The 15,684-nt window shown below is 37.4% G+C and overlaps 1 protein-coding gene across 1 annotated transcript; it reads right to left on the bottom strand.

Annotated features, from left to right (window-relative positions):
• Positions 1-3,675: 3,675 nt before the first annotated feature.
• Positions 3,676-8,983, bottom strand: LOC127137220 (uncharacterized). Its single transcript, XM_051063701.1, has 4 exons — positions 8,906-8,983; positions 7,367-8,818; positions 6,440-7,289; positions 3,676-3,734 (listed from the first exon to the last, which is right to left on the bottom strand). Exons 1-4 carry the CDS (start codon positions 8,981-8,983, stop codon positions 3,676-3,678), a joined length of 2,439 nt encoding a protein of 812 aa, XP_050919658.1.
• Between the last annotated feature and the right edge of the window lie 6,701 nt (positions 8,984-15,684).

Raw genomic sequence — 15,684 nt, 5'->3', positions numbered from 1 at the left:
GAGCCGTGGTTACCGTTTGAGGAGTGGTTTCACTAGTTGGAAAATCATCAGCGTTGCAAGTATCAGTTACTCGAGCCGTGGTTACCGCTTGGGATTTGGGGTTCACCAAAGGTGAAGATGTTACTCTGAGGAGATTAGCATCACAACGTCAGATCAGCAATGTTCCCCAGTAGTGCGATATTGGAGGAAATGTTCCCGTCGGACAGAGATGGGGATACAGTCAGAAGACGTTACGCGATCAGCGCGATTCAAGCCGTGATTACCGCTTGAGGTTTGGTTTTGTCTGACAGGGAAGACGATGCTCCGAGGAGTTCAGCATTGTGAGTTTGGAACCACCGTTTCTTCCCAGACATCAGTAGGTGTTTGGTCGATCATTGTTTGATGTCTGTCCGCATCATTGTTTGATGTCTGTCCGCATCATTGTTTGATGTCTGTCCGCATCATTGATTGATGTCTGTCCGCATCATTGTTTGATGTCTGTCTGCATCATTGTTTGATGTCTGTCCGCATCATTGTTTGATGTCTGTCCGCATCATTGTTTGATGTCTGTCCGCATCATTGTTTGATGTCTGTCCGCATCATTGTTTGATGTCTGTCCGCATCATTGTTTGATGTCTGTCTGCATCATTGTTTGATGTCTGTCCGCATCATTGTTTGATGTCTGTCCGCATCATTGTTTGATGTCTGTCCGCATCATTGTTTGATGTCTGTCCGCATCATTGTTTGATGTCTGTCTGCATCATTGTTTGATGTCTGTCCGCATCATTGTTTGATGTCTGTCTGCATCATTGTTTGATGTCTGTCCGCATCATTGTTTGATGTCTGTCCGCATCATTGTTTGATGTCTGTCCGCATCATTGTTTGATGTCTGTCCGCATCATTGTTTGATGTCTGTCCGCATCATTGTTTGATGTCATGTCAACATCATCGTCCGATGTTCAGTAAACATCGAGTTTCCTCCCGGTCATTGGTTAATGTCTGGTCGAGCTTTTTTTGGTGTCAGTAAACATCATCGTCCGATGTTCAGTAAACGTCGAGTTTCTTCCCAGTCATCAGTCAGTGTCTGGTTGAAGGTGTACCCTCTGACGTGTTGCCCTTAGAGTGGTGATTAGTGAAGTTTCCGACTATCAGGTTGAAGCACTTATGGTATTCAGGCCAGTTTTTCGGAGTTCAGACCGAAGTGGTTTTCGGACCAGGTAGAAGAAGAGAAAATTTTCGGGGTTCAAGAAAAGCAAAAAAGGAATGAGAATCCCGAGTGGATGTGGTGTTCAGGCCGTGGTTATCCCTGAGTTACCATTTATTTTGGTATCCAGGTCGACGTTTCGTTCAAGATTGTTTCTTCGCCGATGCTGACAGGCGTTGTTAATTATTATCCCATCAGAGTGCAAATTGTTCGTCTGTTCTTGGTATTCAATCACTCCTCATCCTGATCATCCGAAAGCCGAGGCTATTTCGTATCGACAGGTTCACAGTGGATTGAATAGGGGCAGCTGTAACACCTCAAAATTTGCCCTCCTCTCTTGGGACTAGCATTAACATATTTGCATGTCATTTTAGGGCATTAGGCATTTCATATTGCATATCATGTGGTTACATTGTGCAAGCTATCTTCCCAAGTCTTGATCAGAAGATGAGGAAGTCAAAGTGCAAGCCTAGGGTTTATTGACTGATCATGGGCCATCTGAGGATTGGGCTGTGAATTAGGGTTTCATGATTCTCAAGGGTATTGGTCTTCATATTGATTGAATTGATACATCATCATCATCATGGTTGGATGTCATCAGAAGATTGAAGAAGATTCCTTGAGATTAGGGTTTTGACCACAGGTCAACCCTAATCAGTTGTATTGGGCCAATCAGGGCTGGATCAGGAGATGAGGTTTCTGATGGTTATGAGGTTCATTTTGTGATTATATGGTGATTATTGAGGCTAGGGTTTCACCCTTGAGCCATTTCAGTTGAAGATTGGAGCTTAAATTGATCTATGCATTGCCAAATTCATCTATCAGATGAAAAGTCAACTGTGGTCAACTGTACATGATCTGGTGGATTTGGAGGTGGAAATGAGTTAGACACACTTCATTCATGTTGGAACAAGTGTTATATGACATCTCAAAGCTTAAGAATGAAGAAAATCAAGTCAGGACAAAAACTGCCAAAAATAGAAAGTGACTTGTAGCTGAAGTTTCCAAAAATGGAAAGTTTTTGACCTCAAAAACAGAAGTCCAAGGAAGCTTCAAATGAAAAATTGTTCAACATGACAGTTGTAGATCTTGCTCTCACCTTTCCAAAAAGTCCAAGAACTTGAAAATCCAATGTACGGTTTGCAAAATATGGCTCAGTGAATTTCAGAAAAGACCCGTAATCAGGAGGTCATAACTACCACATACTTTGTCCAAATTGCAAGTTCTTTATATGCACAAACTCCATTTGACATGTACTTTGAGGGTGCATAATTGGATTTTTCCAAAAATGGCCAAGGCAAAAAGTCACTTTTCAACTGGACAGCTGAATTGGACCAGGGGCAAAATTGTCCAAATCTCAAAATAATTGGAATTTTTGAATGGGACTTTTTCCAACACCTCAGGAATGGCATTTAGAATGTGTTTGAATTTTCATTTCATGCATAAGGCTTTTAATTTGGATTTTGTCTTGAAAAATGGAAATGACAAAAATGGACCAAATGCATACACATGGTGAATTTGAGAATGGAGCAACCAATGAGCATGAAACAAGTTTCTACAGTTCACATATGATATTTAGAAGGTGTATGTGCTGTCAAAACAGGTGGCACTAGCTGTCATGGTGAAATTCCAATTTTACCCTTCATTTGGAAAATGACATTTTCACTTACAATGCTAATTTGGTTGATTACACACTTAAGCATGATTAAGGCTACCATATATATTCATAATCACTCCATAATCATAACAGAAATCACATTCCCCAAGATTGGATCTCAAAACCATTCCAATTCTCTCAACTTTTATCAAGAACACAAAAACTTCAATTCCAAGATTCATCACCAATTCTTGATGAATCTTCAAAATTCTTTTTGCATTGAACTCCATTCACCTTCATCCAGATCTGTTTTGGTAGTTTGAGGAGAAAGAAGCCTTGAATCTCGACTGTTCCAAGAAGCATCTTCCATGGTGAATCGCGGATTCGTGCGCTAGGAGTGGAATTGATGGAACCTGAGCATGGCATTCGATTTACTGAAGTTTGTTTCGCACCTGTTTGAAGGAAAAAACACACGAAGGACACCGATTGCAGCACTGCCATCGCCGGTATGTCGAAAATTCGAATCTCCTGTTTTGTTCGATTGATAGGTGCTTTGTGTAGTGCGTTTCATGTAGAATCCAATGGTGCTTGTGGTTTATAGAATGGTGAATCGTAGGTTACGAAATCGAGATTTAAAGTTTCGAACTAGAACCCTAAGTGAGTCGATCCGTTCGATTTAGGAACTTTTAGGTTGTAATAATGTGATATTCGTGTTGTGCTCGATGAGACGGTTCCAACGGATCCTTGTTTGCTAATTTCCATTGAGTTTTGATGTTCATCATGATTTTGCAATTTCTGGAAATTTTTCAATGAAAACGATGCTGAAAGTGATGCTAGATCCGTTTTTCTATTTGAATTTTTGAATCTTGTGTTTCCCTCTCCCGCCATGAGTTATTTAAGATATTGCCATTATCACTTTAATAAATTTGTTAATTATTAGAAATTGTTTAGGACCTTAAAAAATTCAGAAAAAATATTAAAAAAAATCAGAAAATTATGGAAAAAATTTTGTTGACTTCCTTGGTTTGTGTAGGATTTTTTTGACCTATTGGTCAAAGTTGTGCTTGGCAAATATTTTATTTGGCATAGGCTTTTCTAATGTATGTCATATTTTGATACCTTGTACCATTTTAATTGTGAAATACTCATAATGTAAGATAAATGGCTGAAAATTTTTGTGGTGGTTCTTGACTCATTGAGGATTATTTATATGTAAATTTCATGAATTTTTGATACCTGGTTAGAGAGCAGCAAATTCTGGAACTTAGGTGTGACAATTTGTGTCACACCTCTTGATGTCAACTTGTTGAATTTAATTGGATGACCTATGCATGTTGGAATTGGCTGAAATTTTGCATGATGAATTGTTGATATGTTAGGATGTTGTATGAATTTTTGTAGAATTTTTCACTGTATTTTCAATTTGATCATGATTTTTCATTTCTAGTGATTGAAATTGCAAGCTCATGTGATACATGTTGGTAGATTGATTGGGAAATCCTCATATTGTATTGTATGGCCATGAAATTTGATATGCATGAACTAGACACATTGTGTGACATCCCTGTTTTGGTCTCATCCATTTCTTTTTTGTTTTCATTGAGTTATGAATTTTTGAAGTGGATGTATGCATTGATGTTGTGAATTGAAGCATGTAACTGTGTCTGTTTTTGTTGATTTTCATTAACATGGTTCCATTTGCCCAATTAAGCTCAAATTTGACATGGTAGACCTTGATTGACCCCTGTTTAGGTGTAATTAATTTGAGAATTTTTGGATGTGTTTTGGTATGGATTTGAGTGCAATACTTCTGTTTGTATGCTTTGGGCTTCATATGAACCAATATGGATTGTTTTGTGCATGAATTGAACTTGATGGATGATATAAACATGAGACCAATGATGTTTGCTTGTGTTTGATGATAATTTGATGTTGGATGGTGGATACCTTGCTGTTTTAAGTTTTTCTTGCTTTTGGACCCTAGGCTTGGCCTAGTGGTCTAGTTGCTAATATTTGCTTGATTTTTCAGGATCAAAAAAGCAATGTACATGGAGAATGATACAAGTTGATGTTAATTGATGTTGTGGATGTTTGTACACTAACATAACATTGTTTTGTAGGTGTTGGAGCTTGGGCTTAAGCCTTGAGCTTGCTTTGTGTTGTATTGTTTAAACTGTTTGATTGTTTGCTGTACAATTTGTCTGTCTGATTACTGACTGAGTTTGATTGTTTCCAGGTACTTTAGTTGCTCAGTTCCTTGTGAACTATTGCTTTGCTTTGCTTAAGCAACTTGCATAGAGGTATAACCTTCTTACTTCATGTAGTCTGGAGACCCGGCTGTTACCGGGCCGGGCAAATTGTCTGAAGTCCTCCTTAAGAGGCAATGCTTGTGTATGTTTATTTTTAAGCCAAGCAGGAAAAGTCCTTCAAGTAAGGCAATTGGTGGAAGGTAGGGACAAGCAACCTGTCCCCCACTATTCAGTGAGTCTTCTCCTTGCTCCCATTACATGGTTGTAGCATCGAGATCAAAAGCCCAAGATCTGTTGTGTCAGAGTCATCGAGTATAGAAGGGTTCCCCCATTCTGGACCCATGCTCATTTGTCAGCTCTCCCTGGTTAGGGATAAGAGCTGTGAGGTCTGATCCTCACTTCATCCTTTCATCTGCTTCACCTTAGCCTCGTAATGGCAAGGTTAAGAGCAAACACAGCCCGTACAGACGACTTGCTGAGGCAGTCAAACCTATTGTGTGAGCCCCTTGTTTGGCTATAGTGCGTGTTATGTGGATATCTGATTGACATGCTTGTTTGAGATACCTGTTCTCATTCGATGATATATGATTGTATGCTTGTGTGCTAGCTTCTTTCCTGGTTAGGTTAGTTTGCTTATGCAAGTAGGATAGAAAACCAAACTTAGGGTTAACTTTGCATGACAACATTAGGCTCGAGTCTCAGCTCCCTAGTGTCGTGTTTTCCCCTCGGTTTCTGGTTAGCAATTTAGTCCCTTTCAGGGGAACTACATCGCCCTGATCCTCGTTCCAGACGAGGTATGTAGGCAGGTGGTCGTGCGAGACCACTCCGGGCAACCTTTTTCTTTTTTTTGCGTGTGTTTACTTGTTATCTGATTGCGTGTTTGGCTCGGATGCCGACGTAAGCCCAGTGATTGGCAGTCGGGCTCCACGTTTGCCCTTTTGAGTGTGTTTTGGTTCGGATGCCGACGTAATTCCATCCAGTGGTTGTCGGGCTCCATGTTTGCCACCCTTGTTTGTTTGTGTTGTTTTGTATTGTTTGGCGTGCGTAAGCCGAACTACAGTGGCTCTGATTCTTGTTCCAGACAAGATATGTAGGCATAAGGTGCGATACCTTATCGAGCCCGTTCCTCTTAACCCCACCTGTGTTCCCCGTGTGTGTGTGTGATGTTTAGCAACCTTTTCTTTATTCTAGGACGTGGATCCCTAGGAGTACCTAGGACGTGAGGGGTGTTAATACCTTCCCCTTGCGTAACCGACTCCCGAACCTTTTCTCTCTGGTCGCGAGACCATGTCTTTCCAGGTTTCTCTGAGCGTTTCCTTTCCCTATCTTGGGATAAATAACGTTTAGTGGCGGCTCTGTGTGTTTTTATTTTTAGGCTCGCCGGTTGATTTTTCGCAGGATGCGACACACCAGATCTTCTCTTCCTTGCACCATCCTCTCCACTTTCTCTTATCCTAATCTTCTTAGGTCTACCAGGACCATTTTTATATGCAGGTGGTAGAGGTGGTTCCATCTCAACTTCTGGCCACATATCTTGACCATTGATTGGACTTACTGAAAATCCATAACATAGTGCAAACTTTTCTCTTGTGTAACAAGCATCAACAAATTCATCAGGGTTTTGCTTTCTATAACTCAGAGCAGCTACAGCATGCCTACATGGAATTCCTACTAATTCCCAAAAATTACAACTACATGACCTTTTAGCAATGTCAACAATAAATTCATGTGTGTTGTAACTATGTGTAACCTGAAAAGTCTCAGCAATTGACCATGTTGGCAACCAATGACCACTCCTGAACACCTCATTATCTAACCTTCTCCTAGGTATTGGCATCACCTTATGTGGCCAATTTTCTAGTTTACTTGCAGAGGTGGATAACCTATTCATCAGATATTTTCTTATCCACTCACACATTGTGAGTATAGGTTTGTCCCTAGCAGCTAGAATGGTAGCATTAAAAGACTCTGAGATATTATTCATCAATGTATCACATTTAGGGTAAAAAGAAAAGGCATGCTTACACCAGCTTTTGGTAGGAACAGCCATCAACCAAGTCCAAGCATTGGGATCTGCATTCTTCAATTCATTCATCTTTTGGACCCATGCCTGATAGTATGTGGCTTTAGCAGCTCCCATCATTAAATCTCTAATAAGGGCTCCTCCACCAAACCTTTTCTTGAAATTAGCATACAAGTGCCTAAGACATAATCTATGCTCAATAGTATCAGACAATTCTTCAAATACAGCCACAAGTCTCTGATACAAAATAGAAATTTTTTCAACATTTAGAGAATAGAATAATTTGCAACAGAAAGATAGAGTTAAATACATACCTTCTGTTGATCAGAGATAAATACATATCTTCTATCCTGACCAATGTCCTCCATTAGTAGTTGTATAAACCATCTCCAACTCTCCTTTGTTTCATTTTCAACCACACCAAATGCCAAAGGGAAGTATTGATCATTAGCATCCCTGCCTACAGCAATAAGTAACTGTCCACCATACTTGGTCTTTAAGTGACATCCATCAACCCCCACAAATGGTCTGCATCCATGAATAAAGCCTTTCTTACAGCCATCAAAACAGAAATAAAATGACCCAAACCTTGGTTGTATGGATGGACTAGGTCTTTCTACATTTATCTTCACAGTGTTGCCATGGTTTACCCTTCTTAGTTCTTCTGCATACCTCCATATGGAAGCATACTGATTGTCAGCATCACCTTCAATTATCTTCTTGGCAATTAGCTTAGCCCTCCATGCTTTTGCAACAGTAATACCCACAGAATATGTTTGCCTCATATCTTGGATGATGTCTCTTATCCTGACTGTATCAGAAGTTTGCATCCTCTTTACCACATGCTTGGCCACCCACTTTGAGCTAGCAGACTTGTTGTTCAAAACCCTAGCACATGTGTGCTTATGTACAAGTGTTTTTATAGCAAAAGTCTCCTTGTGGCCCACCTTAGAGCATAAGACTAAAAACCCACATTTATGCTTACACACCACCCTTACCCTATCTCCCTCATTTTTCACAAAAGAAATTTCCCTCCCATTAAGCACTGACCACTCACGGATAACTGCCCTAAAGTCATCAAGTGTGTTGAATTCCATACCCCACTTGAATATAAAGTCTTTGTTTAGATGCTCTTTCCTAAACCTAGCATACTTGGGCCTTTCTTCATCACAAGAATCATCTGGGTCAGAACTATTCAACTCATCACTATAGTATACATCATCTGAATTCATACTCTTATTGGGCTCCTCCATACTGTTATTGGGCTCCCACCTAATAGGCTTAGTAACATCTATTCCTTCAAAACCATCAAAGTAAGCAGTAGCTCTTTCATCTTCACTGTCATCTAACCCTTCTACCTTCTCCTCATCTAACCCATCAATTCCATTATCAGGGGGGTGGTCATCATCATTCACACATTTAGGTTCCCTATCAGCAGGGTCCATGTTCCCAGTACTATGTTCAACATACAAATCTCCTTTCACATTCATTGCACTAAAGTATAGAGCAAAATCATCAACAGCATCATCATCTTTCCTAATCAGAAAAAAACCATCTTGAATTTCTAAAACTTTTGTCCATACCCTAACACAATCAGCCTTATACCCTAACCTACTCAACAACTTCTCAATGTTATCCATGTTCCAATTTGAAACATGTATCCCATTAACTGTCGTATCCGTACCCCCTCTGTATATAATTTCTTCTTCAAAAACCCTGTAAAATTCACCCCCATGGTGGAGTGTAACACTAAAGTGTTGTGAATCCTGTCAATATATTATACCCACATGTCAAAGATTGTTGATTTCAAAATTTTACCCTACGACATTGATGAACTTCAAATTTTTACTAACCTCGGACTTTGGACACTTCACTGAGCTCGTCTTCACTGAGCTGGATCGCTTCTTCGTATTCACTGAGGTTGTCTTCATCTTCGTCTTCACTGCGGTCGTCTTTCTCGTTTGCTTCGTTCCCTGCATTCTTCTTCTTCGTCTTCGTCTTCCCCTGGAAATTTCGTCTTCGTCTTCCCTGCTATGTTCAGAACCCTAATTTTCTAAGGGGGTATTTGAAAATAAAAAGTGTAAAATGACACATAATCACTTTAACAAAATTAAAAATATGCCAGGTGTAGGACCTCTTATTAGATTCCATGCCACCTGGATATTAGGGGGTTCTTTGAAGGAATCTACATAACATAAGGGGGGGTTTACAAAAAATATTTTTACAGGGGGGTAATCCTAAACTCGCTAACATTACAGGGGGGAAAAGTGTATTTAACCCTAAAATAAATAATACTGAAAAGGGTTTTCAAGATAGAGTAATATGTTAGGGAATGTGTGTGATTTATCCCTGTAACAACTCTGAGTCACTATTACATCAACAAATATCATTTAATTACTACCAGTTCTCAAGGGTATTTTTTCCCAAGGCCTTGGTGAGAAAACATTTAACCATTCAGCCCTAATCTCTATGTCCATAGAAAGTTATTGGTGAAATTAAGCCTTATTATATCGAGAATAATTTGGTTCCTACAGGGTATTCCTAGTCCTAGGTAATATCTACTGTAGAATAATCTCATGAAAACATTATCAATGGTTGTCCAACCTAATTGATAATCATGTAATAATCTCAATTGTTCCAAAAGAGAAAGCATTAAGCACATAACAAGATTAAAGTAATTATGAAAAACAATATTGTCATTGCAAATATAAACTCAAAGTCATTACAAATTCAAATCAGGGACACCCCATAACATTGAGGGGTTTAGCTACTCATAATATTCAAACAAATTAAAATATAAACTAGAGACATTACAAGTATTCAGATGGACGTTGATCTTCAATTGTTTCCGCTCATGAAAAATCTCATTTCTCCCAAAACCTTGATTTCTCTAATTCTGAATCGTGTGAATTCTTGCTCTATAAAAAGTGTCCTTTTCTTGTCTGAAAACTCCCATTTTAATAGAAAAGTCTTCTTCTCCTCAAACAGATCCACAAAAGTCCATCGCACCCGCCTCTGAATTGACCAAAATGCCCCTCACTTAAGAATAACAAAAGAAAAGAAAAAAATGGACTTTTTCCATGCATGCCTGTTACGGTCTGTAGCCGGTGCTACGGGTGGCCGTAGCAGGCCACTGTTTTGGTGGTCTTGTCCCAAGTCCCTTGTTACGGCCCATAGCAGGCCACTGTTTTGATGGATTTTTGCTTCTGTGTCAGACCCTCCTACTACGGCCCGTAGCCGGTGCTACGGGTGGCCGTAGTAGGCCCCTGTTTGGATGATTTAATTTTATGCTTCAGGACTTCCTGCTATGGCCCATAATAGGTGTTATGGGTGGCCATAGCAGGCATACTGGACCATGAAAATATCTTTACGATTCTGTTCTCTTCTCCTTGGTTTCTATATTTGATCATACTTGAGTACCTACTTCAACCTGAAACGCATAAAAGACACACACCTAAAGCGTAAAATGCGACAAAAAATAGAAATGACACTAAAAATGATGAAACAATAAAACTAACTATTGGTGAAAGAAATTGACTCAACCGACCATTAATTAAGAAGAAAGTAATACAAGTTACCTAGATTTTCGTCGAATAAGTGACAAAATACATAGCATAAACGGTGACTGATCAAGTTGCGACTTCTACATAAGTCTAATTACAATTGCTTAACATAACGCTAAATTTTTCCTGAAGTAAGTCATTTTCATAAGTGAGATTGTAAGTCTCCTACTCCACATGGTATTGTGTGAAAAATATTGCTTCCTTTTCACCTAAGAGAGCTAGTGGCATACTTGTTGATTTTATCCAAGTTGGAGCCCTTCTCATGATGATGTAGAGATCCATATTTTCAAACTTGTGGTGAATAGTTGAATGTTCTCTAAAAAATGACAAATTATTTTATATTTTGATTACTAACACAACTTACTAACATATCATGGTATTAACTTTACTTTAATGTCATTTATCTTATGCTCTTTATTTTGGCTCTTTATTTTATGCTTTTATTTTAGCATCTCATATTATTATTTGTGTTTATGCTATTTGCTCTTTGTCCACTTGGACCTTTTGTTTATGTTTATGCTCTTTTTCCTTTGTCCATTTGGATTTCTTTTTCTTTTAGAGACATTAATAAAGGAAAAAATCCTTTAAAAAAATTTGGTTCTCTTGATTGATAGACTTGAGGTTACTATCCTTAACATTGTTGTGGAGTTATGGGCTTAGAATCAAGACCTTGACCCTTTCTTTGGGAGTTTGTGATTTGAGACCTTGGGGTTCATCTGGTACCTTTGATTTTGGGCTTCTTTTGAAGACTTAGCTTGGTTATCTTGGTTTCATCTGATACATGGATTATTCTTTGCTTATATGGCTTGCTTGAGGCTTAATCCAAAAGAGGGAATTCTTGTTTGACTCATGTCAGAAAGCTTGCTATTTCTTGGTTAGATCTTTCCTCCCCAAATTTTACTTGATGTTTTAGGATAATCTCTTCATCTCCCCCTTCTTTAATTTTCAAAATCTTCTCTCTTATTTTTCAAAAACCTTCTTGTTTTCAAACTTGAACCATTTTCTCAATAAACCTTGACTCTTGCCAAGTGATTTCCAAAATCTATTCTTAATAAATGCTAACACACCTTAAGCATATTCAAACCAATTTCAAAAGACTAAAAAATACATAACTCATTCAAACTGATTTGTGCCCTTTGTGAAATTTTTCTTTTAAATTTTTTCTCAAAGTTTAGACATGAGTCATTTCCATAGTTGAGATGTAATTCTCCTATCCCCATTGTATTAATGATAATTATTTTCCACCTAAGAGAGCTAGTGGTATACTTGTTGATCTTTATCTAAGTTGTAGTCCTTCTCTATGGTGGTGCAAAGTTCTCATACTTATGGGTGGCTCGTTGAGTGTTCTCCTTAAAATGACAAAATGTCTTTTCATAAAAAATGAATCAAAACAAACATTTTATTATTTTTACCACGAACTACGAGATTTTGATCCTCCATTGTACTTTGTTGGTACGTAGGCATGAGGTTCATGAAGTCTTGGCAAACAGAAAAATTATAAAAAACATTTCTCTTCTCATCTCCCCAATCTTTTGCAAACAACATATTTTTTTAAGCTAAAATGCACAGATTTTCAAAGAGGTTCCTATAGAGTACTATAGATGTTTAAGGTGCTAGTACCTTTCCTTTGCATAACCAACCCCTGGACCATTATCTCTTTTTTATTAGTTTTGTTTTAAAACTTCTTTGGATTTTGTTCGTTCTTTTTCCCTTTCCTTTAGAAATAATAAAAGCGCGGCGATGACTCTTGTTTTGCGAGTTAAGTTAATCAATAATTTAATCTCAAATTTTTTACCGCTACAATTATCATCAAATCTAAAGAATAGTTATAGAACCAAACTTGTTCCAACATAAAGTCTTGCAACGAAATTCTTGCATCTTCAACTTAAATTGAGTTTAAATATTGATAAGGAGAGTTTTGTAATTGATTGAAGGAGACGCGACATTAAAACTAACTGTTATTGGAGATATTATTGAGTTTTTCAAGTTGTTAGCAAGATCGAGGTGGTTGTCAATGATGGTGAGAAATTCCATTGAAAAAATGCAGATTCTTCTCTATAGAATTTCCTTAGTAGTGACTATGGGGAAGGCTACGAATAAGACAGAGTTCTTCTCAAATCTTTGGACAATTTCACTGCTCAAGTAATCAGTAGGATCAAGGGGTTTATTACTATACACGAAGCTTGAAGTAAAATTGGTGTTATTGGAAGATTCAAGAAATATATTTGAGTAAAGATTACATGGAAGAGTTTGGCAAGTGTGTTGTATACAAGTCAAGATCCAAATAAGAGATTTATTTTTCTCAGCTGTATTGTGGATTGGTGATTGTATGAACTCTTGGAAATATTTGTCAAATAACAAGGAACTATGCAGGTTCCAATGGGAAACCATTGAAGAGTGCCGGTAGGCAAAGTGATGATGAACGCCGAAACACTATAAATCTCGGTGTCATATCTCTCTCTTACTCCTGAATTTAATTTCATAATGATTGCATGCTTAATTTTTTTAACTCCGTCCTATTATATCGTTTGTTCATTGATAGCGATTTATTACGTAGGCATTAGGTTTCGTTGGAATTTGATAACTTGTTAAGCAAGATTGTTGATTGATAATCTGAAAATGAATTGAACTTTGAACTCCATCAATTGAATCATTGTGTATACACTTCTCATGCATTACGCAATTGAATCAATTCATACCAAGTGTTTCATCATTATAATATTTGATATTTATGAAATGATTCCTGTTGACTTGATCAATATTCAAATTGTATAGTTTCCATTTTCGCATTAAACCTTCCACTCACAACTCATTTTTGAAAACACTCTGATTTTGGAAAACGATAGTTAAATTTGAATTTGGGTCTATTCACCTCCTATAGACCGTTTTTCTATTTTCATATTCACACCCAACACCTTAAGCCAATTAATTGGAAGAAGCCTAATTGATTATATATTCGACTGTGCTAATGTCTTAATGATTGGTAACAACTCTCTATCCAAACTTTCAAAAATGGATAAAGATAATCGATTATGTAAGTAATTCAATTGATTAGGATAAAGGCACAGTCAATTGGCCATTAAAATCCCTCATAGATCGTTTCCTTTTTTAGCTTTCCATTCTCCTATATAAATGAGGTGCCTCTCTTACTCATTTCACACCAAAATTTCGAAGTTCTCTTTTTCTTTGGAATTTATCACTCTTATCTCTCTAAAATATTTTTTTCTTTTCACCTAAGTTTTTTTAGTGCCTTTGAATGAAAAACTACTTGTGAGGAAGAAATTGTATAGGTATCGTGCCATTGTTATAAATCTCAAGAGTGTGATATTCTTGGGAAATTCAGTTTGGTTCTTAAGATTAACTAGTCTTGGAATCTCTGTTTGGTTCTCTAACTTAGTTAGAAAAAGTTTTGTTTGGTTATTGAGATTAGCCAAAAAAATCTCTAATTGGTTCTTTAACTTAGCATGAGTAAAAGCTTATTTTTAGGTTAGGGATAAACCATTGGAAAATCTCTAAATATGACTGTATTGAAGGTTTGTGGGCATAACCTGTAAAAGCTCAAGTTTACAGTTAAAATCTCAAGAATATCTCTTAAGGACATAAGTAGACCAACATTCGGCCGAACCTGGATAAATCACTGATGTCACCTCTTTAAACCCTTATCTCTTTATTTATGCAATTTACTTTACCATTTTTATTTTCCGCAGTTCATCTTACTTCGATCTAAAAGAATACTAACATAATTCATTTTTAAGTAATGAAACCTTAAATTTAATCGCGAATTCCGAATACCATAATTCAACCCTCTTATGCTTGAAGTCACTTGTCCAACAAGAAACAATTGTGGACATTGCAGGATCTACTCAGGAGACGAAAATGTCTTCTTTTTATTCTTGATACATGGTGAGCACCACTTCCATCCGTTAATAAAACACCATGTTACAGAAATGCAAATGATAATAAGAATAAAGGTAACGCCTAAAGAAACTATATAACTAACTCCATAAAAATCGGGCAATGTCTTACTAAAAGAAAGAGGATAAGAACTATCAACAATTCAAACTGCCTTAGAAAAACACTAAAGTACTCTAGTTTTCAAAACTCATCGTGATGGAGCATATGAAAAGACATATAGAGCACGAGACACATTTAAAGCGCGAGTTCCCAATGGTGACGTTGTAAAATTTTGACTTTTCGCTCATGTTAGGCTACGGACGACAGAAAGGATAAATGCAACAAAGCACTCACTCTGCAGAGCAGAGCAAAGGCTCGGGGGAAATTATTATGGGTCACTCATAAGACCCAATGACCACGACACAAAGAATACATTGATCTAACACATCAACTATGAAACATGTGTGCTATCATGAGTTAAAGAGCAGGGAATCTAAATCCATGACCCATTTAACGAATCCCCGCGTTCCACGCTTAAAGATCACCAAACGATTATAACTGCTATACTATATAAGAATGAAACACGCCATTTTTTGGGGATAATTCAAATTCAAACTTCATTCGCTCATCTTACTCTCGTACTGACTTGAGCATTGAAGTGCTGACCTAGTAGGTCATTCCCTTTTCTACCGTACGCTCAAGTCCACCATTCTAATTCGCAACCTCCGATCAAATTTGGTTTCCTCGAAGAACAAAAAGTAAAAAATTTATGAACAAATCATATTTCTGAGAATAAAAAGTACCAAGGTGTAATTTGTGAAAACATGAAACAAACATAAGTATGTGAGAATTCTAAAGTCACATTCCTAGAATAATATTTGTATCCATGAAACAAATACCCCCTAATAAAAGCATATGATTACATGACATAAATTTATGCTCATTCGTAAACTATTTTCCAACATGAACATGTACAACACCGAGTTAAGGATCATTAGTAAATTTCTACATATTAACTTGGTTGACAATATCAGGATGCGCCAAACCTACAACCATTGAAAACAAAGAGAATTCAAGCAACCATTACAAATGTTTGAAATTTACAATCTAAAGTCATTTTGTAAGGTTTTAAATGATGTTATATGGACGACTTCCACGATAAATTAAAAATTAGA

This window comes from Lathyrus oleraceus, chromosome 4 (genome assembly GCF_024323335.1).
Source record: "Lathyrus oleraceus cultivar Zhongwan6 chromosome 4, CAAS_Psat_ZW6_1.0, whole genome shotgun sequence".
Classification (NCBI taxonomy): domain Eukaryota; kingdom Viridiplantae; phylum Streptophyta; class Magnoliopsida; order Fabales; family Fabaceae; genus Lathyrus; species Lathyrus oleraceus.
The sequence above is the reverse complement of the archived record's forward strand: the minus strand, read 5'-3'. Positions and strand labels throughout refer to the sequence as shown.

Excerpts from the sequence above, each read along its gene's own strand:
- LOC127137220 (XM_051063701.1), bottom strand. The coding sequence starts at position 8,983 with ATGAAGACAACCTCAGTGAATACGAAGAAGCGATCCAGCTCAGTGAAG. Across the intron at positions 8,819-8,905 it reads TGAAGTGTCCAAAGTCCGAG|GATTCACAACACTTTAGTGT; the intron begins GTTAGTAAAAAT and ends ATATATTGACAG. Across the intron at positions 7,290-7,366 it reads TTATCTCTGATCAACAGAAG|AGACTTGTGGCTGTATTTGA; the intron begins GTATGTATTTAA and ends ATTTTGTATCAG.